Source organism: Gopherus flavomarginatus, chromosome 2 (genome assembly GCF_025201925.1).
Source record: "Gopherus flavomarginatus isolate rGopFla2 chromosome 2, rGopFla2.mat.asm, whole genome shotgun sequence".
Taxonomy (NCBI): domain Eukaryota; kingdom Metazoa; phylum Chordata; order Testudines; family Testudinidae; genus Gopherus; species Gopherus flavomarginatus.
Window position 1 is genome coordinate 121,653,510 of NC_066618.1, and position 24,933 is coordinate 121,678,442.

General features: G+C 40.7%; 1 protein-coding gene across 5 annotated transcripts in view; it reads left to right on the forward strand.

Annotated features, from left to right (window-relative positions):
- ELP2 (elongator acetyltransferase complex subunit 2) overlaps positions 1–24,933 on the forward strand; it is a 128,881-nt gene that overhangs the window by 36,183 nt on the left and 67,765 nt on the right. For 3 of the 5 annotated variants that reach the window (XM_050938166.1, XM_050938168.1, XM_050938170.1), the window contains 4 exons: positions 15,442–15,508; positions 17,361–17,504; positions 21,294–21,392; positions 22,852–22,952. In XM_050938166.1, the coding sequence (XP_050794123.1) occupies positions 15,442–15,508; positions 17,361–17,504; positions 21,294–21,392; positions 22,852–22,952 (411 nt within the window). The remainder of the gene's footprint in view (positions 1–15,441; positions 15,509–17,360; positions 17,505–21,293; positions 21,393–22,851; positions 22,953–24,933) is intronic. The other 2 variants (XM_050938167.1, XM_050938169.1) reach the window with 1 other exon arrangement.

The following is a 24,933-nucleotide window of genomic DNA, read 5'->3' on the forward strand; positions in this document are numbered from 1 at the left end:
TTTCCTGCATAGCTAATAACGGATGACATCAAGAAGGCTGAGATGTTTAGTGCCTATTTTGGTTCTGTCTTAACTAAAACAGTATTAACTGTGCTAAGCATCTGATCACAACTAATAACAAGGGGCAAGTAAGAATCCAGAATAGGAAGAAAAAGTGTAAGGTCTGATGAAATTCACCCTAGGGTACTTAAAGAACTAGTTGAAACAATTCTCAGATCTTTTAACAATTATCTTCAATAACTCATGGAAGATGGGTGAGGTCCCAGAGGACGGGAGAAGGACAAACATAGCACCTATATTTAAAAAGGGGAACAGAGATAACCTGGAAATTTATAGACGTGAATCTAGCTTAGATGCCTGGAAAGACAGTGGAACAAATTATTAGACAGTTTGTAAGCACTTAGAGGATAACAAGGTGATAAGGAATAGACAACATGGATCTTTCGGGAACAAATCATGCCATACCAACCTAATTTCCTCCTTTGACAGGTTACTGTCCTAGTGGATAGGAGAGAAATGGTAGATGTCGTACCTTGATTTTAGTGAAGCTTTTGACACAGTCCAGTATGACATTCTCATAAACGAACTAGGAAAATGTGGTCTAGGGGAACTTGCTGTAAGGTGGGGGCACAACTGATTGGAAAACCATGCTAAATAAAAAGTTTTATTAATGGTTCTCTGTGAAAGCAAGAGGACTTATTTAGTGGGGTCCTGCAGGGGTCTGTCTTGGTCTGATGCTAGTTAATATTTTCATTAATGACTTGAAAAATGGAATGGTAAGTATACTTGCAAAATTTGCAGATGGCAGCAAGCTGGGAGAGGTTGCATGCATTTTGGAGAACAGGATTAGAAAATGGTCTGAAATCAACAAGATGAAATTCAGTAAAGACAATTGCAAAGGACTACACTTAAAAAATGCAACATACAACTAAAAATGTAAAATAACTGGCTAGGTGGGTAGTACTGCTGAAAAGCATCTGGTGATTATAGTTAATGAGAAACTGAACATGAGCTAAAAGTGTGGTGCAGTTGCAAAAAAAACCTAATGTCATTCTGGGATTTATTAGCAGGAGTGTCATATGTAAGACACAGAAGGTAATTGTTCCACTTTACTTGGCAGTGGTGAGGTCTCAGTTGGAGTATTGTAGCCAGTTCTCGGTGCCATACTTTAAGGAAAGATGTGGACAAATTCGAGAGAGTCCAGAGGTGACCATAAAAAAATGAAAAAAGACTTAGAAAGCCTGACCTATGAGGAAAGGTTATAAAAATGGGCATGTTTAGTCTTGACAAGAGACAGAGGGAGGACCTGATTACACTCTTCAAATATGTTGAGGGCTGTTATAAAGAGCATGGAGATGAGTTGTCCTACCTTTAGTGGACTTGGAGAAGAAGTGTAATGGGCTTAATATATAGAGCAAAGGAGATTTAGATTATATATTAGGAAAAAGCTTCGTACTATAAGGATAGGTAAGCACTGGAATGGGTTACCAAGGAAGGTTGTGGAAACCCTATAATTGGAGGTTTTTAAGGACAGGTTGGACAAACACCTCTCAGAGATGGTCTAAGGTCCTGCCTTTGCACAGGGGGGATGGACTAAGATGACCTCTTGAGGTCCCGTCCAGCTCTACATTTCTATGATTTCTGGGGTAATCATAAAAAACAGATATGTCAGTTTCACACATGGAAATCTCAGGGTTTTTTTTAATATTTCTCTCTATGAAAAGGAAACCTACCTCAGTCCAGCTACTGAACTAAAGTAATTAAGCATCTCTTTCCTTAAGGCGTATCCATGCATTTAGAATATCATTTGAAAATAACTTCCTCAACTGAAAATGTAAATATCGTAGTCTAATTGTAATTACATTATTACTCTTTTCGGAATTAGGCATTTCCCATTAAAATTGCCTTCTGTGCCTTCTGAGTGCTTCTGAAAGTTCAAAAGAACCTTTGAAGCACTTGATATCCAGCAGTTGTGACTCGTGTTCAGTATGTGTGAAAAGTACTGTGTGTCATTTGGAACATGGAAACTTTTAATTTTTCATATAGTTAACTATCAAAAATATTCAAATGAGGATATGGGATGGAGCTCTAATAGTGCATCTGAATTTTTAGCTCCTGTCAAAACTTAAAAATGTGTGTCCCCCTCTGGCTTTTGGAAACTTTTTTAAATTTCTTCCATTGACAAGTCATTCTGGCAAGGTCTCCCAAACATGTGGTGGTGATTTTTTATATATCTGTTGTGATAGGCGTTAAAGACTAAATAAAAAATGTTTCTCTGATATGCACAAGAGTATGACAACAATCTCCTTTTAGGGTTTATCTGAACTTTCCTTTATCAACCTGTCCTGCACCCTCCCACACACAAAACTTTATTTTTCTTATGATGAGACTCTGAGGGGGTCAACACCAAACAGTCACTGTTGACTAGAAAGGGTAAAGGATCTTTACTGGCTATGGGAGGAGGCAGTGCTTGTAAACTCAATCTTCCACACCAAATTAACTTGAAAGGAGACAGGATGAGGCGTAACATTTTATTCAAATAAATATGTGCCCCTGAAAAGAGAAAACATGGGAGTGAAGGGGAAACTATCTGCAGAGCTGGCAGTAGGTCAAGGAACAGAAGAAATAGAGAGGAGCAAGTGAGAGATGCTTTTAAAATACAGATCAAAAAGATGTGACCTTGTTTACAATAAATTCAGACCTATAATTCACCCTTTGGGCAGCTAAACTAGGGTGAATTCTGGGTCTGAATTTGCTAGTATGTGTATATACACACAGAATGAAGGATTTCGGAAAGTTGTGGCTAAAATGCTAATTTTTTGTTGGTGATGCTGCTTCATTGTGGCCAAGAATTTCAGAAGTGATTTTATTTTGTGCCTTAATTTTTGGGTGTCCAACTTAAGATACCTTAAAGATACTTGATTTTCAGAAAGTGCTGATCAACTATTCTTTGAAAATCAAGCCTCTTCTAAGTCATCTACATCTTCAGAGTCTGGAGTTGAAGATACTTTAAACTCAGTTCTTCTGGAGCTTGGGGAGGATCCCTGATTTCAGATTTTCCTGAAGCAATACTCACTTGAAAATGTTGGGATGTGTTGTATGCTGGTTGGGTTAGCTGCTCAGTGTAAGGGCTAAAGTTCAGAAACTTGGCTCATACCCTATCCAAATTGACACTGTTGGTAATAAGCCACTTTACACTCCGTACAGTCATGAAATGATATGGCCAAGGCAATAAAGAAAAGGTTCAGAATACACTTATGAATGTAGGATTACATTCTGGATCATATCCACTGTTTTCTGGTTTTGGGCCCTCATAGAGTGGCCATTATTACTAATACACAGTTTCAAGGTTACTTAAAGCATAACCAATTTTCTTGAATTTGTTTAAGTGCAGAGTTGCAGGGTTTAAAATAAGTCCCCCCCTCATCCCTGTATGCCCCTTCTCCATCCAAAAAGCATGAGAATCTATGAACACCCAGTCGAACCTGTATGCTCCTTCTTAAAAGTATTTGTCTGTATCTTGTAACTTTAGGTAATTAATGAGATGCAATCAAATAGTTTTTTTCAGAGTAACATTTTGTCATTTTTTTCTAAAACTCAATGTAAATTTAATATTTTTTTAAGGTTTTATACCAATAGCTTGTCCTTTTTATCACTCCCCTATTCCATTAAGACCCACTGTTTCCTTCAGCTCCCTTTTTCATCCAGGTGTAGTCCAGTCATCAATTCCTGCCCACCAGGCCCAGTGTTAGCTCTGTTACATTAGAAGAAACCAAATTCAGTACATTAGGTGACATTTAAACTTGTACTTACTGGTCACTTCCTCCTCTTTCCTTTCTTTGTTTTGTGTTTCGAGAGTTAGACATTTTATACAAAGTGAGGGTGGTCTCCATTTTGATAGTGAACACAAACTAATTGTAAGAATGGTGGTCTGGACCTAAATTCACATACTTAATCTAAAAAAACAAACATCTTTTTGATCTGTATTTTAAAAGCATCTGTCACTCGCTCCTCTCTATTTCTTCTGTTCCTTGACCTACTGCCAGCTCTGCAGATAGTTTCCCCTTCACTCCCATGTTTTCTCTTTTCAGGGGCACATATTTATTTAAATAAAATGTTACGCCTCATCCTGTCTCCTTTCAAGTTAATTTGGTGTGGAAGATTGAGTTTACAGGCACTGCCTCCTCCCATAGCCAGTAAAGATCCTTTACCCTTCCCAGTCAACAGTGACTGTTTGGTGTTGACCCCCTCAGAGTCTCATCATAAGAAAAATAAAGTTTTGTGTGTGGAAGGGTGCAGGACAGGTTGATAAAGGAAAGTTCAGATAAACCCTAAAAGGGGATTGTTGTCATACTCTTGAGCAAGGTGAAATCTCTTCAGCTTCAAGTCATAAAATTCTTGCTGAGAGCAATCTGAATATACTTATTCCTAAAGTCAGTAGGTTTTTGAGATTGAGGGGTCAGATGTGAAATCCTTGAAGACTATTGTACCAAGAAATCCCTTGTATCATGAAAGAGAATGGGAAAACTGTTTCTTTTTATGTGAGTCTTTGAAAGATAGTGTTGATTGAGAATTGTTGTTCCCTGCAAGGGCGGCTCTATGTTTTTTGCTGCCCCAAGCATGCGGATTCGGCGGCATTTGTGCGGGTGATCTGCCACTGCAGGTCCCATGGCTTCGGAGTACCCACTGCCGAATTGCTGCTGAATCCGCGGGACAGGGGGACCTCCCGCAGGTGCGCCGCCGAAGTCTGCCTGATTGCTGCCCTCACGGCCACCAGCCTGCGTGGCCCGCATCTTGCCGCCCCAGGCACACGTTTTGAGTGTTGGTGCCTGGAGCCGCCCCTGGCTCCCAGAGAAGAAAAGTTATATATCTGTTCCTGCATCAGCATTCTTAACAAGGCCTCTCAAGAGAAACTTAAGGAAAACAAAAACAACTAGGAGTCCTTGTGGCACCTTGGAGACTAACAAATGTATTTGGGCAACAGTGTCTAAAAAATTTCAAAATTTGCATAAGGTTCTTTTTAGTCAAAATGGAACCAGACTGTTAACATGAAATAAATGAGTTTGGAGAAATGGCTCAACTAAAAGCTGGGGGGAAAGCTGGCAGGAGCTGAAATGCACACAAGTTGGACAAAGACATTTGTTAAAGATGTGGTTAGTACAATGGTATCTGTGTATCCAATAAAGGGCAGAGTGAAAATACAAGTACACAAGAGCAGAGACAGGATAAGAACACAGAGGTATATTCCACAAAATTAGCTTGGTGTTGGATCAAGGAGTTATATAAAAACAGACACGTAGGCAAGAATATAAGCAAGAAATATCTGTGTGCCAAGGCAAGAGTTTTAAAAGCAAAATTAGGTATCTCAGAAATGTGGCGGAATGCTCAAAAGCAGCCGGCTATTGTAATATCTACTTACAAACTATGCAAAAAAGAGAGAGAAGGCCAGAGATGTTGAGGAGTAGTGCTGTATATTAGTGATTCCATAGAACTGAATGAGCTTAAAATTGCTGAATGGAAACTACTACACAAGTGAATCTATATTGATACAAATCCCAAACTAAAAATGTAAATATATTAGTAGGTGTTACTTCGAGCTTCCATATCAAGCAAATGAAATTGAGCACTCAGTACTGAGAGAGACCAGTCAGGCAGTAAAATCTAACAAAACAATAAAGTGGCACTTTATCCATATAGAAACTGATCAAATGGCATAACAGGACAGAGTTTAAAGAAACTGTTTCTTGACACTTCAAATGATTGCCTCTTTCAAACAACTGGTTCTAAAGCATAGGCTATCAATTAGCACGCAAGAACTAATTCAAGAAGTGATGGTAGCTAAACTACGCTGAAATAGTGACAATAGTATGATTAGGTTTAACATTCAAACAGCAAGTACAGTATTAAAAAGTGACACTAATCTTTAGAAAAAAAGATTTAAATAAAATGAGGTTAGTCAAAAGGCTGTTTGTGCAAATTGAAATCCTTCAAAATTTGGAATTCTTACCCTAGCTTAGCCAATGAACAGGAGTATAAATTACAGCAGTTATTAAAGAAGAGGAAAGTTAGAAGGGCCAAAATGAAATTCAAAAAGTAAATAGCTAAAGGTGTAAAAACAAACATAAGCTTCTTTAATATATTGGAAGTAGGAAGCCTGCAAATGAATTGGTGGGTCCACTGGATCCTCAAGGGCTAAACTGAGCAATTTGAGAAGATAAAACCCTTGCTGAGCAGCTAAATGATTTCTTTCCATCAGTCTTCATTAGTGAGAAAATTGGTGAGATTCCTACCCCAGACCTAATCTTTCCTGGTAACAAAGGTGAGGTACTGTCAGACTGAGGTGACAGGAGAAGAGGATTTGGAGCATGCTGATAATGTAAAATACAATAAACCATCAGGCCCAGGTGGTGTACATCCAAGAGATTTGAAGGAGTTTAAGTATGAAGTAATTGAGTTGGTAACACAAATTGGTAATTTTTCATTAAACAGTTACTCTTCCAGAGTATTGGAAAATAGCAAATGTTTTATTTATGTTTAAGAAAGGCTCGATAGATGATCAAGAAAATGATAAATCTGTAAGCCCTGCTATCTGTCTGTACCTGGCAAATCAGTTGAATTGATGGTTTAAAAAGAATAACAAAATCTTCCAGATATTTAATGAGCTTGGATTCAACAATGAAAAGTTCTCACTAATCTCTTAGAATTATCTGAGTGTGTCAGTAAAGTAGTGAATAAAAGGGAACCAGTTGTCTTAATTTATTTAGTTCTCCAAAAGGCCTTTGGTAAGGTCCATAGGAAGAGACTACTAAAAAAGTTAGAGTAGTTATGGGTGAGAGGCAAAGTACTGTTTTTGTTCTTTATCAAAAACTGGATAGGAGACAAAGCAAAGAATAGGAGTAGGTCAACTTTAATCATGGCAAAAAAATTAACATCAGGGGACCTCAAAGGTTCCATACTACGTCTTATGTTTAATATATTAAAACAGTGATCTGGAAAGGGTGGTTAATAGGTAGCAAATTTGCATCTGACACGGTTCTTTAACCACTGAGCTATCCCTTAAGTTATTCAGGACCAGAGAAGACCATGAGAATCCTCAGAGCTAAACATTTTGGGTGAATGGGTAACATGATGGCAAATAATATTCAGTGTCTTGAAATGTAAAATAATGCACATTGGAGGGAAAATTATAACTACTCATGTACCTAACAGGATTCCAAATTAACTGTATCAACCCAAGAAAGGGATCAGGGTCGTTGTCGTAGACAGTTCAATGAAAATATCTGCTGAGTGTGCAACTGCAGTCAAAAAAGGTAACAAGATGTTAGGAATGAGATGAAGAATAATACTGAAAACACTAATTCCTTTATATAACTCAGTGGTGTAACCTCACTTAGAATACTATGTGACATACTGAACACTCGATTTCAAAAAGGGTACTGAAGAACTGAAGGAGATTCAGTGAAGAATGACAAGAATGATCAAAAGCTGGTAAAATTTCCATGTGAAGAGAAACAATCCCAATCTACCTTAGAAAGAAGACAAATAAGAGGGAAAACAATAAAAATATATAAAATTACAGAGAAGATAGATTGGGAGCTTCTGTTTTCCCTGTCTCAAATCTGTAACAAGGCAAAATTCAATGAAATTAGAAACTGGCAAATTCAAAATGCAGTGAAAAATTTTCCTCCACCGTATGTAATTAAACTAGAACTCATTTCCACAGGAAGTCATTGAGACCAAGAACATAATGAGATTCAAAAAGTGAATGGATATTTATACAGATATTAAGAATATCCAGATTTGTCATAATCAGTGACAGTACAGATTTTGGAAATGGCATTAAACCTTGAGCTTCTGAGTTTAAGCCAATCTCTAACTATTAGAGATCAAGGTGAGACCTGTATGAGGGACAGATTATTCCACATCTGCCTACTACGGGGTTCTTAGGCAATCCTCTGAAGCATCTGATTCTGGCCACTCTGAGACAGGGTGCTAATCTAGATGGACCATGGGTCTGCTCCAGTATGGCAATTCCTATGTTCCTACATTTTTATTTTATTTTTGTATAACGTGTTTTCTTGTAATACCACAGGATTCACTTCATAGTCTTTTCTCTGATCCACAGTGGCCAGAAAGCACATCATCTTGTAGTCTTGGAATAAGGATGACCAGGGGCGGCTCTAGACATTTCGCCACCCCAAGCAGTGCGGCATGCCGCAGGGGGCGCTCTGCCGGTCGCTAGTCCCGTGGCTCCGGTGGACCTCCCGCAGGCGTCCCAGTGGAGGGTCCGCTGGTCCCGCGGCTCCACCGAAGCTGCGGGACCAGCGGACCGTCTTCAGGCACACCTGCAGGAGGTCCACCGGAGCCACAGGACCAGAGGACCCTCAGCAGGCATGCCACTGAAGGCTAGCTGCCTGCTGCCCTCCCGGCGACCGGCAGAGTGTCCCCCGCGGCTTGCCACCCCAAGCATGCGCTTAGCGTGCTGCAGCCTGGAACCACCCCTGAGGATGACATCTCTAGAACACACCTGATCATATGTCATTTGGTGGTCTGAAGTTAGATATAGCTTTCTAAAAAGCTTTTGATCTTAGCAAGCTCTCTGTATTTCAAGAGCATTTTTCCTACTGGTAAGATCTTCAAGATCTTTTGGAAAGATCAGAAGTAGTAATCATGAAAGTCTAACTACGTGTGATGGCAGCCAACATCCTGAATGCCTCACAATCAGGGTTCAGACCAGGTCACATCACAGACACCGTTCTAATGATGCTAAAAGACTACTTTCTTCGAGCCATGAACGCAGGCAAAATCTCCATACTCGTGCTGTTGGACCTCTTTGCAGCTTTTTACATAGTAGGCCACAAGGTGCTGTTAACCTGCCTATGTGACGTAACAGGAGTAGATCACTGTGATTGTACCTTTCCATCAGAGCTAAGAGAATGATGAGTTGTCCTCTCTAAAACTCTTCACTTCTTCTTTATCTCCATGAGACTACAGAAGAGACAGTGGTTTTGCTGCCAACAACACAATAACTCACTTGTATATCTCATTCTGAATGGATGCAATTACCACCACTGCAAAACTGTGATAATGCCTGCAAGCAATCAGCACTTAGATAAAAAGCAATTGTCTCAAGCTAGGCCTTGTCTACACCACAAAGTTGCAGTGCTGGTGAGGGGGTTACAGCGCTGCAACTTAGGAGGTGTACACATCTGCAGGGCATTACCAGCGCTGCAACTCCCTGTTTGCAGCGCTGGCCGTACACCCGGTCGAACCTCGGGTGTAGAGGATCCAGCGCTGGTGATCCAGTGCTGGTCATCAGATGTAGACACTCACCAGCGTTTTTCTTGACCTCCCATGGAATAAGCAGGTATCCCAGCATACCTGAGGAAGCCTCTCTGGTAATCAAGCAGGTCTCCTTCCCCGCGGTTTGCTCTCGCATTCCCCGAACCCTCCCCCCGCAAGCAGGTCTCCTTCCCCGCGGTGTGCTCTCGCGTTCCCTGAACCCCCCTGCAAGCAGGTCTCCTTCCCCGCGGTGTGCTCTGGCGTTCCCCGAACCCCCCCGCAAGCAGGTCTCCTTCCCCGCGGTTTGCTCTCGCGTTCCCCGAACCCCCCCGCAAGCAGGTCTCCTTCCCCGCGGTTTGCTCTCGCGTTCCCCGAACCCCCCCGCAAGCAGGTCTCCTTCCCCGCGGTTTGCTCTCGCGTTCCCCGAACCCCCCCGCAAGCAGGTCTCCTTCCCCGCGGTGTGCTCTGGCGTTCCCCGAACCCCCCCGCAAGCAGGTCTCCTTCCCCGCGGTTTGCAGGGGGGTTCGGGGAACGCGAGAGCAAACCGCGGGGAAGGAGACCTGCTTGCGGGGGGGTTCGGGGAACGCGAGAGCAAACCGCGGGGAAGGAGACCTGCTTGCGGGGGGGTTCGGGGAACGCGAGAGCAAACCGCGGGGAAGGAGACCTGCTTGCGGGGGGGTTCGGGGAACGCGAGAGCAAACCGCGGGGAAGGAGACCTGCTTGCGGGGGGGTTCGGGGAACACCGGAGCAAACCGCGGGGAAGGAGGCCTGCTTGCGGGGGGGGGGTTCGAGGAATGCGAGAGCAAACCGCGGGGAAGGAGACTTGCTTGTGGGGGGGTTTGGGGAACACTGGAGCAAACCACGGGGAAGGAGACCTGCTTGCAGGGGGGTTCGGGGAACGCGAGAGCAAACCGCGGGGAAGGAGACCTGCTTCCCCACGGTTTGCTCTCGCGTTCCCCGAACCCCCCTGCAAGCAGGTCTCCTTCCCCGCGGTTTGCTCTCGCGTTCCCCGAACCCCCCTGCAAGCCGCCCAACAGCGCTGCAGTGTGGCCACATCTAACACCACTTGCAGCGCTGGTTGCTGTAAGTGTGGCCACTCTGCAGCGCTGGCCCTATACAGCTGTACTAATACAGCTGTAACAACCAGCGCTGCAAAATTGTAGATGTAGACATACCCCTAAATGCAGGCAGGACCAAAATGGTGATGGTTGGAATGGGGAAATTTAGTGAAAAACTAGTGTAGATGTTGGCTCCGCTTTCCACTGAAGGCATTCATTCATCAATGTGGTGTGAAGCTTCAAAGTCCAACATGAAGTATCATTGTTTAAAAATGCTTTCTTTCACCTCCAGCTTGCCAGGAAAATTCTCCCTTCCTTCCAGACAAGGATCTGGCCACAGTGATTCATGCATTTAACATCTCTGGTCTGGATTACTGTAACTCATTGAACTTGATGCTGAATGTGAAAACCATGCTCAGGCTCAAGCTATTATGGTTTAACATTAAATGTATTAAGTCACTGAAACCTTTTGAAAATCTGAACAGGAAAATTCCTTCCTCTGCAGGCATTCCTTCTGCCAGTCTGGAGTAATGGTCCTGGTTCTCTATGTAATGAGATTTTAACCCTTCATTTACTGTTTTGATCTCTGGCGTGGTGCCTGAAAAACCAGGAATATGTCTAAGGGCAAACACTTGATGGACATTCCAATAGAATAAAAATTGCTAGGGTGATCTGTCTGAGCCACCCAGGACCTATATTTGTCAGAGACTATGGTCATCTCTGGAATGGGATATCAGTATTATTTACCTGGAATTACAGGTATCGGGAAAAGTCTGTGCTTCTAAAAGTGCCTCTTGCGACTTGCTCCCAGTTCAGAGCAATATTTGCCGTGCTGTGGAATAAGCAAATTGTCGAGGGGACTCATCTGAGGATAGTACTTCTATCACAGGAATGTCCTAGCTGCAGCACAGCTTTGGCGACAGTGCTGAGGTTCTTGCCTTATAGAATCAGCTGAGTCATTTGATCTAATCCTTTGGGGATTAGGAATTGGATGATAAAATTCTTCAGATGTTGGTAGAAGAGGGCATGGAAAATCAGTGTGTTGCAGAGAAGGTTAGAGGTTTTACCATCAAAGAACAGACTGCATTCAGGTCCAAGAGATTCTGGACTAAGGACTATCATAGAAGAATGTATAGAATGGCAGGCTCTTGTTTATTATCAGTTTCGAAAGGCATTTGACAACCTGCATGGGCATACATTGTGCAGTGTTGGTCAATTGTATGGAATTCCAGCTAAAGTCATTAACAGCAAGGCTATGTACAGCTATGCAAAGTGTTCTGTAAAGGCGAACAACCAGATAATAAGAGTGGTTCAGTGTCAATATTGGCATGAAACAGGGCTGTGTTCTGTCTCCACTGTTATTTGACATTGCTATAAACTGGATAATGAAGTATTTTAGCAATACAAACACTGGCATAGCATGCATAGAAGGCAAATGCCTAGAAGATCTAGGTTTTGGTGATATTACGTTATGGAGCAACACTCCAAAAATCTACAAAGACACGTTGGCAAAAACAGCAGGTCAAGCAGGGATCAAAATCAGTTACACCAAAACAGACATCCTTGAAGTCCAGATGTCAAACGATAACGTAATATTGGAAGGCAAAAACATCAAGACAATAGAATAGTTCCTTTACTTGGCCAGCACTGTCATGGGGGTACAGCCCTCATTGCCAGACTGGTACCTCCTCCTGGTCATGCTGGGGATTAGCTCAAGGCTGATGCCCACATTCACAGTTTGCACACCAGCACTCTGTCTCTGCTCGCGCCTATGGCGCCTCTCTCCCCTCCCAGAACCTCAGCATCCTCTTCTCAACTCAGTCCTCCGGCTAGGTCATCAGCTGTGTTTTCCCCTTCCAGGGTTAGGTATCACCATCCAACAGTCTAGCCACTTCCCCAGGAGCAAGGGAGGTGACCCAGGCACCCTGTAAATAGCAGCCTTCTGTTGTCCTTCTGTACACTCTGTCAATACTGCTCTATTTCCCTGGGCTACTTCCCCATGGCCCCAGCACCTTCTTCACCTTCATCTCAGAGCTCAGCTGCTCAGTCCCAGGAGCCAACCACTGCTCTGTCCAAGGTGCTTATAGTTCTCTTAGCCCTCTAGGGACACAGTCCTTACTCCCTGGGTTCCCAGCAGCAACTGAACTACTCTGGCCTGCAACTCCTTTTATATGGGCTTAGTGAGCCCTGATTGGCTCTTCCTCACTCTTCGTAGCCTCCCCAGATCTCTATTAACTCCGTCTCTACTAGTGTGGTGCAGATGTCCCATCACAAGCACCATACTAGCCAATGGAGATGTCAAGAAAGAAGTGACGTCAAGGATAGGAAGAGCATCCATAACATTCACTAAACTCAGTAACATTTGGAAATAAAAGCAAGACAGTACCAGACAAAACCTGAAAAATTTCAGCTCAAATGTAATCTCAGTGCTAACATATGGCTGTGACAGCTGAAGAGCTTCCAATACATCATATAGAAGATTAGATGTCTTTTTAAAATAAGTGCTATAAAAGCTCTTGGGATTCAATGGAGAGACTTTTTTACCAACATAGAGATCGGAGAAAGTATCAACCTACAGGTTGTCTCCACTAGAATTAGGAGGAAGTGTTCGACACATTTGGGACATGTACTCCGGTTGCCAATATGCAGACTCCCAGATGAAGCTGTCAAGTGGTAACCAATTAGGTGCTCTCATTTCCTCACTCCAAGGGAAACCTTAAGAAGAACTGTTAGCTGGGAGGACAGAACAGTCAAACTCAACACCATAGAGCAGATGGAAACAGCAGCTAATAATAAAGAGGGATAGAACAAACTAGTTTTCACTCCATGTGCCAACATTGGCATGCAAAGGATACAGTCTATAATATCTGGGGTGCCTGAGGAAGCTAGGTCTGCCCGGGTTACCATCACAGGATGGTAGGGGCTTTAGATAAGACAAAATGGCATGTTAACTGTTTTAAAAATCCTTTTCTTGAAATGCTTTGTTCCTACTGGTCAGTAAGCAATACGTTAGTTTTAAGAAGGCTGTCTGCTCACTATGTTCACCACTGACTCTCAAAGGTAAGAACTGCAGGTGGTGAACCTAGTTGAACATGCTAGGAAATGCAGTTGATATGCTGGGTACTGTAGTCCAGGAGCATGGGCTAAGAGTGAGAGAATTGCAGAATTCCACCCCAAAAGAGGTAGTGGCGGCCTGAGACCTTAAGGGCACAGAAAGGGGACAGAGCTGCAACTAGCTCTGTAACACTGACAGGTATTTCATAGGTTCTCTTCTGTGCTGGAAGTTACCTCCTGGGCTTGTGCTATAGTTACTGCTCTGTTGTAGAGTAATCATTTAGATGTTAAAAAAATCTAACCAGCAAACTGCCTCTGAGAGTGCTGGTGGGTATAAATACCCCAAAGGTGAGTAATCGGATTGTTGGATTCCCTGTTACAAATAGACAAATTTATAGTTAAGAACAAAATTTTCCAATTTGGAGTGTTTTCAAAAGTCTTTTCAGTGACTTAATGCTTTTTATCTAGATATCTATGTAATGTTAAGGCTGTGAATTGTAAAAACATAAAAGCAAAGAAATGTTGATTAGTAGGTGAAGATGATTACAGGAATGTCAAAGACTATGTAGGTAGTCATCCCTTTTACTGTGTATGCGTACATATCAACATAATAAATATAAACAATTATGGTTAATGGCTCTGCTGCTGTTTAACTCAGACAAAACTCCTGTTGAAGTCACGTAAGTGTAGGATTGACCTCCGAGTTTACAGTACTGGCAATTTTTTTCCAAAAGATTTAGAAAAGAAAAGAAAAAGTTTGTAGGGAGGAAAAACCCCATCTGTTTTGCACCCACCTTTCTTGTTTAGATAGTGGGACAATAACTGAGATGAGATGTCAAGTATCAGAGGGTAGCCGTGTTAGTCTGGATCTGTAAAAGCAGCAAAGAATCCTGTGGCACCTTATAGACTAACAGACGTTTTGGAGCATGAGCTTTCGTGGGTGAATACCCACTTCCTCAGATGCATGTAATGGAAATATCCAGGGGCAGGTATATATATGTGTGCTAGCAAGCAAGCTAGAGATAATGAGGTCAGTTCAATCAGGGAGGATGAGGCCCTGTTCTAGCAGTTGAGGTGTGAAAACCAAGAGAGGAGAAACTGGTTCTGTAATTGGCAAGCCATTCACAGTCTTTGTTCAATCCTGAGCTGATGGTGTCAAATTTGCAGATGAACTGAAGCTCAGCAGTTTCTCTTTGAAGTCTGGTCCTGAAGTCCTAACCAGATCAGCCACACCATCACTGGTTCATTCACCTGCACATCCACCAATGTAATATACGCCATCATATGCCAGCAATGCCCCTCTGCTATGTACATCGGCCAAACTGGACAGTCTCTACGGAAAAGGATAAATGGACACAAATCAGACATTAGGAATGGCAATATACAAAAACCTGTAGGAGAGCACTTCAATCTCCCTGGCCACACTATAGCAGACCTTAAGGTGGCCATCCTGCAGCAAAAAAACTTCAGGACCAGACTTCAAAGAGAAACTGCTGAGCTTCAGTTCATCTGCAAATTTGACACCATCAGCTCAGGATTGAACAAAGACTGTGAATGGCTTGCCAATTACAGAACCAGTTTCTCCTCTCTTGGTTTTCACACCTCAACTGCTAGAACAGGGCCTCATCCTCCCTGATTGAACTGACCTCATTATCTCTAGCTTGCTTGCTAGCACACATATATATACCTGCCCCTGGATATTTCCATTACATGCATCTGAGGAAGTGGGTATTCACCCATGAAAGCTCATGCTCCAAAACGTCTGTTAGTCTATAAGGTGCCACAGGATTCTTTGCTGCTTTTTGAGATGAGATGATCTGCTGAAGTTACTCCTTGGCTATGACCCCATCAAAAGGTCCCATACAAGAACATGGTATTGGACAATAAGGCCTTGTTCTTCAGGTACTGATCATCCAGTTAATAGGAGTTGCAGGTGGTCAGCACATCTGAAGAGCAGAAGTTAATTGTCCAAAGCATATGTATGGTATGTAAAACTATTGGACATTGAAGTTCTGATTTCTGTGGTGTAATGATGATTTCTTTTTAGTTTCAGAAAACACTAATACTCCATGGCCATGAAGATTGGATAAGAGGCATTGAATGGGCAGTCTGTGGTCAGTATGAGAGTCCAATAAAACATTTAATGAGGCAGAGAGTTGAAGATTAGGAGAAAAAAAACAACTATCTGATCTTCATTTTTAATCCCATTCATTTGTTAGATCGCAGTTCTTGGTTCGGTGGAAGGCTGATGTCATTGCATGGATTAGATGTTAGGCAGAGGAATATTTTAGCATAGCACTGCCATTTTACTCCAGTATTTGCTATTCTCTGATATATTTATATTCTCTGATACTTCTATGACATATTTGCTGTAGATCTTTTTTTAGATGGCACCTCTGATTATAATCTATCTGGGTCACTTTACTGAACAACATTCCTCAGACTAGACAAAGTACAGTAACTCCTTACTTAATGTCATAGTTATGTTTCTGAAAAATGCAACTTTAAGCAAAACGATGTTAAGCGAATCCAATTTCTCCATAAGAATTAATGTAAATGGCGTGTAGCGTGGGGGGTAGACTCCAGAGAAATTTTTTTTTGCCAGACAAAAGACTCTCTCTCCATATATATATACACACACACACAAAGTATAAGTTTTAAACAAACAATTTAATACTGTACACAGCAATGATGATTGTGAAGCTTGGTTGAGGTGGTGGAGTTAGAGGGTGGGATATTTCCCAGGGAAAGCCTTACTGCTAAATGATGAACGAGCAATTGGCTGAGCCCTCAAGGGTTAACTTGTTATTAATGTAGCCTCACACTCTACAAGGCAGCACGAATGGAGGGAGGGGAGACAGCATGGCAGACAGAGACACACACACTCTGTGTATGTGTGTGTGAGAGAGAGAGAGATATGCACATTTCCCCTTTAAGTACACTGACCCCACTCTTAAGTACATTGCCTTATTAAGTTAATCAGCAAGCTGAGATGCAGCTGCTGGCAGGAAGCTCCCTCCATCCTGAGCCCTGTCATGTGTCCCCCCCTGCTCTATGGAGATGGGGTAAGTGGGGTGCAGGAGCAAGGGGGAGGGGTACACCCTGAGATTAGCCCCCACTCCCCCCCTGCACAGCAAGCTGGAGGCTTGGGGAGCAGCTCCAAGACAGAGGGCAGGAGCAGCACATGGCAGTGGGGGGAGGGACAGCTGAACTGCTGGCAAATGGCTGCTGGGTGGCTGCTGCAGAGGGAACTTAGGGGAGTTGATAGAGGGCTGCCGGTCCACCCAGGTTCCAAGCCCCCACCAGCTAGCTGCAAGGGGCTGCTCTTCCTGCAAGCAGTGGACAAAGCAGGCGGCTGCCAAACAACATTATAAGGGAGCATTGCACAACTTTAAACAAGCATGTTCCCTAATTGATCAGCAATGTAAACGAAACGTTAACTGGGCCGACTTTAAGTGAGGAGTTACTGTATAATGCAAAGTAATACAGAATTTGAATTGTCTCAGTTAGCCAGAATACAAGGATACTCAAGATTGGGGACTTATCCTTCCTAAGCGACATGGAGGGTGAAAAGGTCAAGGGTGCAGGAGGGAGAAGCAGATCTCAGAACAGTAACTTGTGGGTTTTCTCCCTTAGTCAATAACCAATGTATCCTGGACTGATGAACTGTGAGGCTGAAGTTTTAATATTGTATATCCCAGGATATGGCTGTTAACCATGTAAGTGAGGCAGGATCCATGAGTCAGTGTGTTCGAATTTGCTTGGTTGTGTTAAAATATTAGAATGAGTTGACATTGGAATAAAAGGAACAATAGTGTTCATAATACTGTTTGCAGAGGGAAAAATAAAATGTGTATGGTGTGGTGAAGGGTGATAAGAATGAAAGAAGTTAATCTTGTTAAGTCAGAATGAAAAGGTATGTGACTTAACATTTTTATTTTTACTGTGTGTTATTTTTTTAAACAGGCGGGGATCTTTTCTTAGCAAGCTGTGCCCAGGATTGTCTGATAAGAATCTGGAAAGTACAGGCAAAATCAACACCATCTGTGGAAGTCAAAGATGATGACTCTATAAGGCTGAAGGAGAACACTTTTACTATGAAAAATAAAAGTGAGTAACAACTGAAATTCTCTCTCTGTAGCTATTCCTTCTTCCAGCCAGTGTAGTGGTTATTGCTTTCAGTAGGGATAACAGGAATTCTCTCTGTTATAATTTTATTCCTATGCTAGAGGAATTTAAGACAAATTCAGTTACAGTAATAACTCTCGCTCCTCAGCAGCAGAAAATATAGTAAATGTATTTGTGTTTTAGAAGCATTGACTGTGTACAGTGTCTGGTTTATTGCAGAAATAGTACATCAGCAAAAAGTCTCAATAGAGGCCTTCTAGTAAACTATAAATATTATAAGCATAGCCTATGGTTTTAAGACATGTATTTGTTCTACACACAGTAAGCTGTTACACAGTTTCTCTCCAGTTATCAGACAAATCCACGTCTTAAGTTTTTTTAAATTAATAAGATTAGTAAGTCTTTCATATTAATAAGATTTAATTACATATGTGCCTTTAAAGGTGAAAAGAGAGCCTCGTATGCATTTATTACTTCAGATAATTTAACATGCTATGTAATCATATGTAAAGATAAATTATGTCACAGAGGTCATGCAAGACAGCTCTCAGTCACAGCTCCCAGCTGCTGGCCTTGCAGCTCCAAGCCACCATAAGCTGTGGAGGGGCCCCCACAACTTCCAGCCACTGGTCCTGCAACTCCAAGCTGCCTCGCTTGGTGCCCCCCCCCCCTCGGCTCTGAGCCCCCCTTCCTCCCTCGGTCTCTCGTCCCACCCATTGTTTTTGTAAAAGTCACAGACATGTAGTTTTCTGTGTTTTCAGTTTTTACTGATTTTTCACTGGTAAATTACCAGGTTTTTTATTAAAGGAGTTCAGTTTTTACAGATTTACACCCATTTATCAATCCACTGAGTATTTTTTCGGGGACTTATTTTTGTTAAACATTAAAGCTTTATGCAATTGTTGTGTCCCGTAGCTCTGAGATTGAAGCAGTTCCACGGTGTAAAACACAGAACACACACACACGTGGTGGAGGTCTGAAAATCAAACAGTTAATATTGCACTATGATTGGCTCACAAAGAGATGCTGCCTGCCTGTTTCTTTGCATCTGTTTAGTGTGGCAATGAATTTAAACAATCAATTCTCCATAAAGATATCTAATGCCCCCTATCCACCCAGTTACCTCCTTTAGTGCCAAACTCCTTACAGGATTGGTGGACAGGCCTGGGTTCTTCTGGATCCCCACACAACCAGTCCTACCCTTTCTATGGGTGGCTCCCAACTACCCCCAACATTTCTTCTACCCTGAAAATCACAAAATTAAAAAAATCACGATCAATTGCAGTTTTAATCGCACTATTAAATAATAATAGAATGCCATTTATTTAAATATTTTTGGTGTAGGGGGAAGTGTGTGTGGGGGGAGCACTATCTCTTAAGCAGAGCACTCAGGAGCTTGAACACTTTTCTAGGCAGCAGAAACTGCTGTCAGCAACACTCACTCCTGAGCCAGCAGCAGACAATATTCCCCTGTTGTCCAACCCCAGCTCAGCAGCGACAGGGTATGGGGGGGGGGGGGTGAAGGGGCGAAGGGCACACCCCAACATCAGCTCCCTGGATCTGCACAACAGACAGGAGACAGGCTCCCAGTCCGGAGCAGGTTGGCCAGGGGATAGCTCCATGCAGTAGAGCAGGGTGGCAGGAGAAGGGGCACCCCGACTCTCGAGGCATGGAGAAGGGCCCCCCTGAGCATGGCACCCTGGTGTGTGATTAGTGCTCATTTAAAAAAAAAGTGTTAATCTGTTTTGAGTTAATCGTATGCGTTAACTGTGATTAATTGACAGCTGTAATTATTAATTTTTATTACAAATATTTGCACCGTAAAAAGATAAAAAAGGTAGTGCAATCTACAAGTTGAATCATGAAATGGCTTACGAATGTTTAGCATATCTGGCATGTGAATACCTTCTAACGCCAGCGACTACAGTGCCATGCAAACACCTGTTCTCACTTTTAGGTGACATTGTAAATAGAGGGCAGTATTATCTCCTGTGAATGTAAACAAACTTGTTTGTCTTAGCGATTGGCTGAACAGGAAAGGACTGAGTGGAGCTGTAGGCTCTAAAGTTTTACATTGTTTTGTTTTTAAGTGCAGTTATGTAAAAAAAAAAATTCTACATTTATAAATTGCGCTTTCACGGTAAAGAGATTGCACTACAATACTTGTCTGAGGTGAACTGAAAAATTCTGTTATCTTTTACTTTGTAATAGGGCTGTCAATTAATCGCAGTTAACTCACGATTAACCCAAAATTAATTGTGCTTTAAAAAATTAATTGCAATTAATCACATTTTTAATCACACTGTTAAACAATAGAATACCGATTGAAAATTTATTAAATATTTTTGGATGTGTTTCTCCATTTTCAAATATATTGATTTCTTTTGCAACACAGAATACAAAGTGTATGCTGCTCCCTTTGTTATTTTTTTATTACAAATATTTGCATTGTGAAAATGATAAAAGAAACACTATTTTTCAATTCACCTCATACAAGTATTGTAGTTCAATCTCTTTATCGTGAAACTCAACTTACAAATGTAGATTTTTTTTTTTGGTTAGGTAACTGCACTCAAAAACAAAACAAACTTTAGAGCCTACAAGTCTACTCAGTCCTATTTCCTTATTAGTCCTAACTAACTCATACAGAGCTCTTCATATAACAAGAGAAAGAGAGTGAAGTATGGTATAAACATGTTTGCACATACTTAACATTTTGTAGAAGTTAGACTTGTGAGCATTGGAAATATCATGTTTATGGAGATTATAGCCAAAATTCATTAGTCTTCTTACATAGAGGTTTAGAAGGGGCAGGGCCAGCTCCAGCTTTTTTGCTGCCCCAAGCGGTGAAGAGAGAGAGGGAAAAAAAGGCGTGATTGGCAGCACTTTGGCAGCTGCTCTACCGCGCCGCTTCATTCTTCGGCAGCAATTCAGCAGCCAGTCCTTCTCTCTGAGAGGGACTGAGGGACCTGCTGCCGAATTGCTGCCAAAGACCTGGACGTGCCGTCCACTTCCATGGTCCGCCCCAAGCACCAGCTTGCTGCACTGGTGCCCGGAGCCAGCCCTGATATGGGGAGAAGTATAACAACATTTGAAAAAATCCCAGATATCAGCCCCTGTGCAGGATAGATTCATTATGATTTCCTTTACATGGGATGCTAAGTAATGTTCTATAGAAATTTCTAAAAAATATATAGTAATTCAGAGAAGATCAAGTCTCAGAGGCCAAATTATTCTTTTTTTAATTATTAACATATTATTTCAAAACCTTTTCTTCTCTTTAAATATAGTACTTAAAGATGTATTAAAATAATAATATATTACACAAACTGTTATAAATACCTGACATACCACCTTGTGTAACACTTGAGCTATGGTTTGAGGTCAGAAATATTTTTATAATTAAGTGCATTGCAGTGAGTTAGACTGATTATTCTATAGTTATGAGTATTTCAATTTATGCAGGACAGCCTTAATTTGTTAATTTCCAACATCATGGAGAATAGAGTAAGTCTACAAATTACCTTTAATTTTGGTACCATTTCCAGATAGGGCAATAGGATTGGCCTGTGCACTGCAGGGCCCACATTGGGTGTGAGCCACCCAGCAGTACAGGATACCATATTGCAGTTCACTTTGCTTGTTTTTAAGGTTTCTCATTGAATTGTATCACTATAGCAGCTGTCTCTGTATTTGTGAAAATGTGAAAGATCTTTGTTCTTATCAAAATGCTATTGAAGAATAAGCAGTTTCATTCCCTCTGTTCTATAGTAGATACTGAGACAACATATGCAGTTATTCTGGAGTCGGTGTTAGCTGGCCATGAAAATTGGGTATCTGCAGTTCACTGGCAGCCTTCTTTTTTAAAAGGTAGGAAGAAAGTACATAAAGTGCATAGCTTACCAGATAATTTATAAACATGGTGCTACTGTACATTATATACCTTTATGTGGGCAAGAGTTTCCACAGAGAAGCTATTGGAATATTCTCTGTAATTTTGCACTCAGAACATTTTTGCCTATATCATAAAGTCCTGCTGTATGGTGTTCCTGCTTTATTTGTTGTTGTGCACCATATGATGCTTTGTCTTTTATTGATGTTGCCTTGATAAAAGACAATATGAATATAGTATGTGAATGTTTTACATGTAGTACTCGCTTTGTTTGATTTGTGATTTATACAGCTTGTGGTATTTCACTCAGTTTGTTCAACACAAACTAAAAATAAATTGTAAAGATGAAGATTTGTTTTTAACAATCTCTCCAGAAGATCAATGTTAACTCAAATGCCCTTCCTTGTGTTTCTTAATATAGAAAAATAATAGGGTAATAAAATATTGGCATTCTGAAATGTCTTTATTTCAACCTTACATGCATTAGTAGAACTCTTCAGAGAAATCCCTTGAATTTGTCTGTTTTTCAGATATAAATTATTTAAAACTATGCATTCATATTTAATTAGTCAAAGGTAATCGAAAACATTCTTCTTTAGTGCCTCTGCAATTCTCTGGCCCCAGCCATAGTATCAGGGATTTAAACAAAATAAAAGAATAAACTATTTATTCTAAATACGTGAATGAACAGTTACTGCTTTAGTTTGTAGAACAATTAATAGCATTATAGAATTCCCCCTCATCCCGCTTTCAAGCAATAATAATCTAATGATATATATCCAACACACTAGACTATCTTTACAGATGAAGAGTTTGGAATTGTGATTCATAACCTTGGGGTCTTTAGTGTTATCAATGTGTGCTAGTTTTTGTTTCCTCTAAATCAAAATTTTGAAAAAATTGAAAAAGTCAATTACCTTTGACTAATTAAATATTAATACATAGTTTCAAATAATTTATATTTGAAAATCCAGACAAATTCAAGGAATTTCTCTGAAGAGTTCTACTAATGCATGTAAGGTTGAAATAAAGACATTTCAGAATGCCAATATTTTATGACTCTACCATTTTTCTATATTAAGAAAAACAAGGAAGGGCATTTGAGTTAACATTGATCTTCTGGAGAGATTATTAAAAACAAATCTTCATCTTTACAATTTATTTTTAGTTTGTGTGAAAGAAACAGTATAAATTGCTTATTCTTATACTTTCCTTTAGCATAGCCCTGGTACAAATAAATATTTGAAACAATATTTTAACATACCCTTATCAGAGATGTGCATTTATCAAGGACCTGATCTTGTTAAGGCTGGTATTTATTCATTGTTTACAATGCAGCAGTTGAATTTTCAGCATATTTAGATTTCAATATTGCCATATTCTGTTCAAGAGCATTCTAATTTGTAGTAGCAGAATAATTTATTTTTTCTACTGTAGATGGCATAATACAACAACCAATGAGACTACTGTCTGCATCAATGGACAAAACTATGATTCTGTGGGCTCCAGATGAAGAATCTGGGGTATGGTTAGAACAGGTAAGGGCCAGTTTTTCTTAGCATACCTGTGTAACCTGACATATATTGGGTTTGCCTCAAGTTTCACTGTGATTTTTGGGTTTTGTGCTTTGTTTCTTTAATTTATTGTGGCAAATTTCAGGTAGAATATATTGCTTTGAAAATGTTTCCTAAGTTATGTGTATGTTCAGGGAATAAGAACTGTATGCAAAATATAGAAAAGATAATGCAGAAAACAGTTGTCGAGTTCAAGGGCAACAGCTGAACAAAAGATGTAGTACCTGACAAAACTGAATTATAGCTGAAGTGCTAGTGATATCCTTGGTTAAGGTTGCCATTTTAAATGCAGTTACTCAGTTGTGAATAACATTCTAATTTTCCACTTTTGGTGCTGAAATTTGCAGGAACTGGTTTTGATTGCAAAGTGAATTCTTTGAAGTTTTTACATAAACTGTTAAAACACTCTCTCCTTTGTTCACTCAACTGATATACTCTATGACATAAATAAAACTAATTTCTCAAAAAGAACAGAGTATACTTTGTGATGTAATAGTTTTAATTTTTCTGATGTGTGTATTTTCTTACTTATTTGCAACGTGTGGCAAGCCACAATAAGTTTCTTTATCACTAGTGTATGCCACTACAGTATTTGTAATGGTGTTTTAATGTAGGTGGATATGGTTCAACACCTATATTTAAAGTTCCTTTACACTTGTTAAGTCCCTGTTTTCTGTTACTTGTAACTTTGCCAGACTTTTAAGTGTTTGGGCTAAAATTTTCTATGCTTTGTCTCTGCTTAAGGTCAATTTTTGGATATAGCTATAGATATCAGCAAAAACTTTCAACCATTTTTGAGAATGAGGTTTTAGAAAATAGGTTGTGTTCTTAATGTTAAATGTTGTTGTTATTTCTTTGAAGAGTTATATAGTATCTTTGTGCTTGGGAGTAGGAATTTGAAATTGGCTTGGTGATGCTGATCAGGTCAGAGAGATGCCTTTTGCTATCACCATGAAAGTTCACACACATCTGGCCAGATAATGTCTCTGAAAATCATCAGTTGCATATACAGTAGAAACTCAGAGTTATGAACACTTCGGGAATGGAGATTGTTCATAACTGTGAAATGTTCGTAGCGCTGAACAAAATGGTATGGTTGGTCTTTCAAAAGTTAATAACTAGCCATTGACTTAATACAGCTTTGAAACTTTACTATGCAGAAGAAAAGTGCTGGAATTTGTTTTCTTTCCTTCTGACTAAACTTAGGAAATTCCACACACAAACCTACATTAAATGGACTAAAGTTGCAAAGATAAGAATTTAAAAGTTAAAAAATACCAAAATTAAGTTTGACCATGCAACCTTAATACAGTCCCTTTACATGTATATAATACAATAGTCTTCGATTACATGATCATGCATTCGTTCTACAAGTATCATTTCTCATTCAGTTCAAGGATGGATAGTGAATGAGGCAGAAGATTGCAAGAAGTTCTCTTGTGTATAAAGAGCTGGACTGAGCAGGAGAGCTGGGTTCTATACCTGGCTCTACCACAGACTTGCTGATTTGAGGAAAGGTCCCTGATATATAGAATCATCGAATATCAGGGTTGGAAGGGACCTCAGGAGGTCATCTGTTCCAAACCTCTGCTCAAAGCAGGAACCAATCCCCAACTAAATTATCCCAGCCAGGGCTTTGTCAAGTCGAGCCTTAAAAACCTGTAAGGAAGGAGTTTCCACCACCTCCCTAGGTAACCCATTCCAGTGCTTCACCACCCTCCGAATGAAAAGTTTTTTTCCTAACATCCAACCTAAACCTCCCCCACTGCAACTTGAGACAGTTACTCCTTGTTCTGTCAGTCAAGGAGGCCACATAAAAATTTCATGAGCAACCTTTATTTTGGTACCTCTTAATTTTGGTGTCCTTGATTTTGCAACCATAATGTAGTCCTGAGATAATTCTGTGCCAAAAAACAAAATTCTGCATACAGTATATTAAGATTCT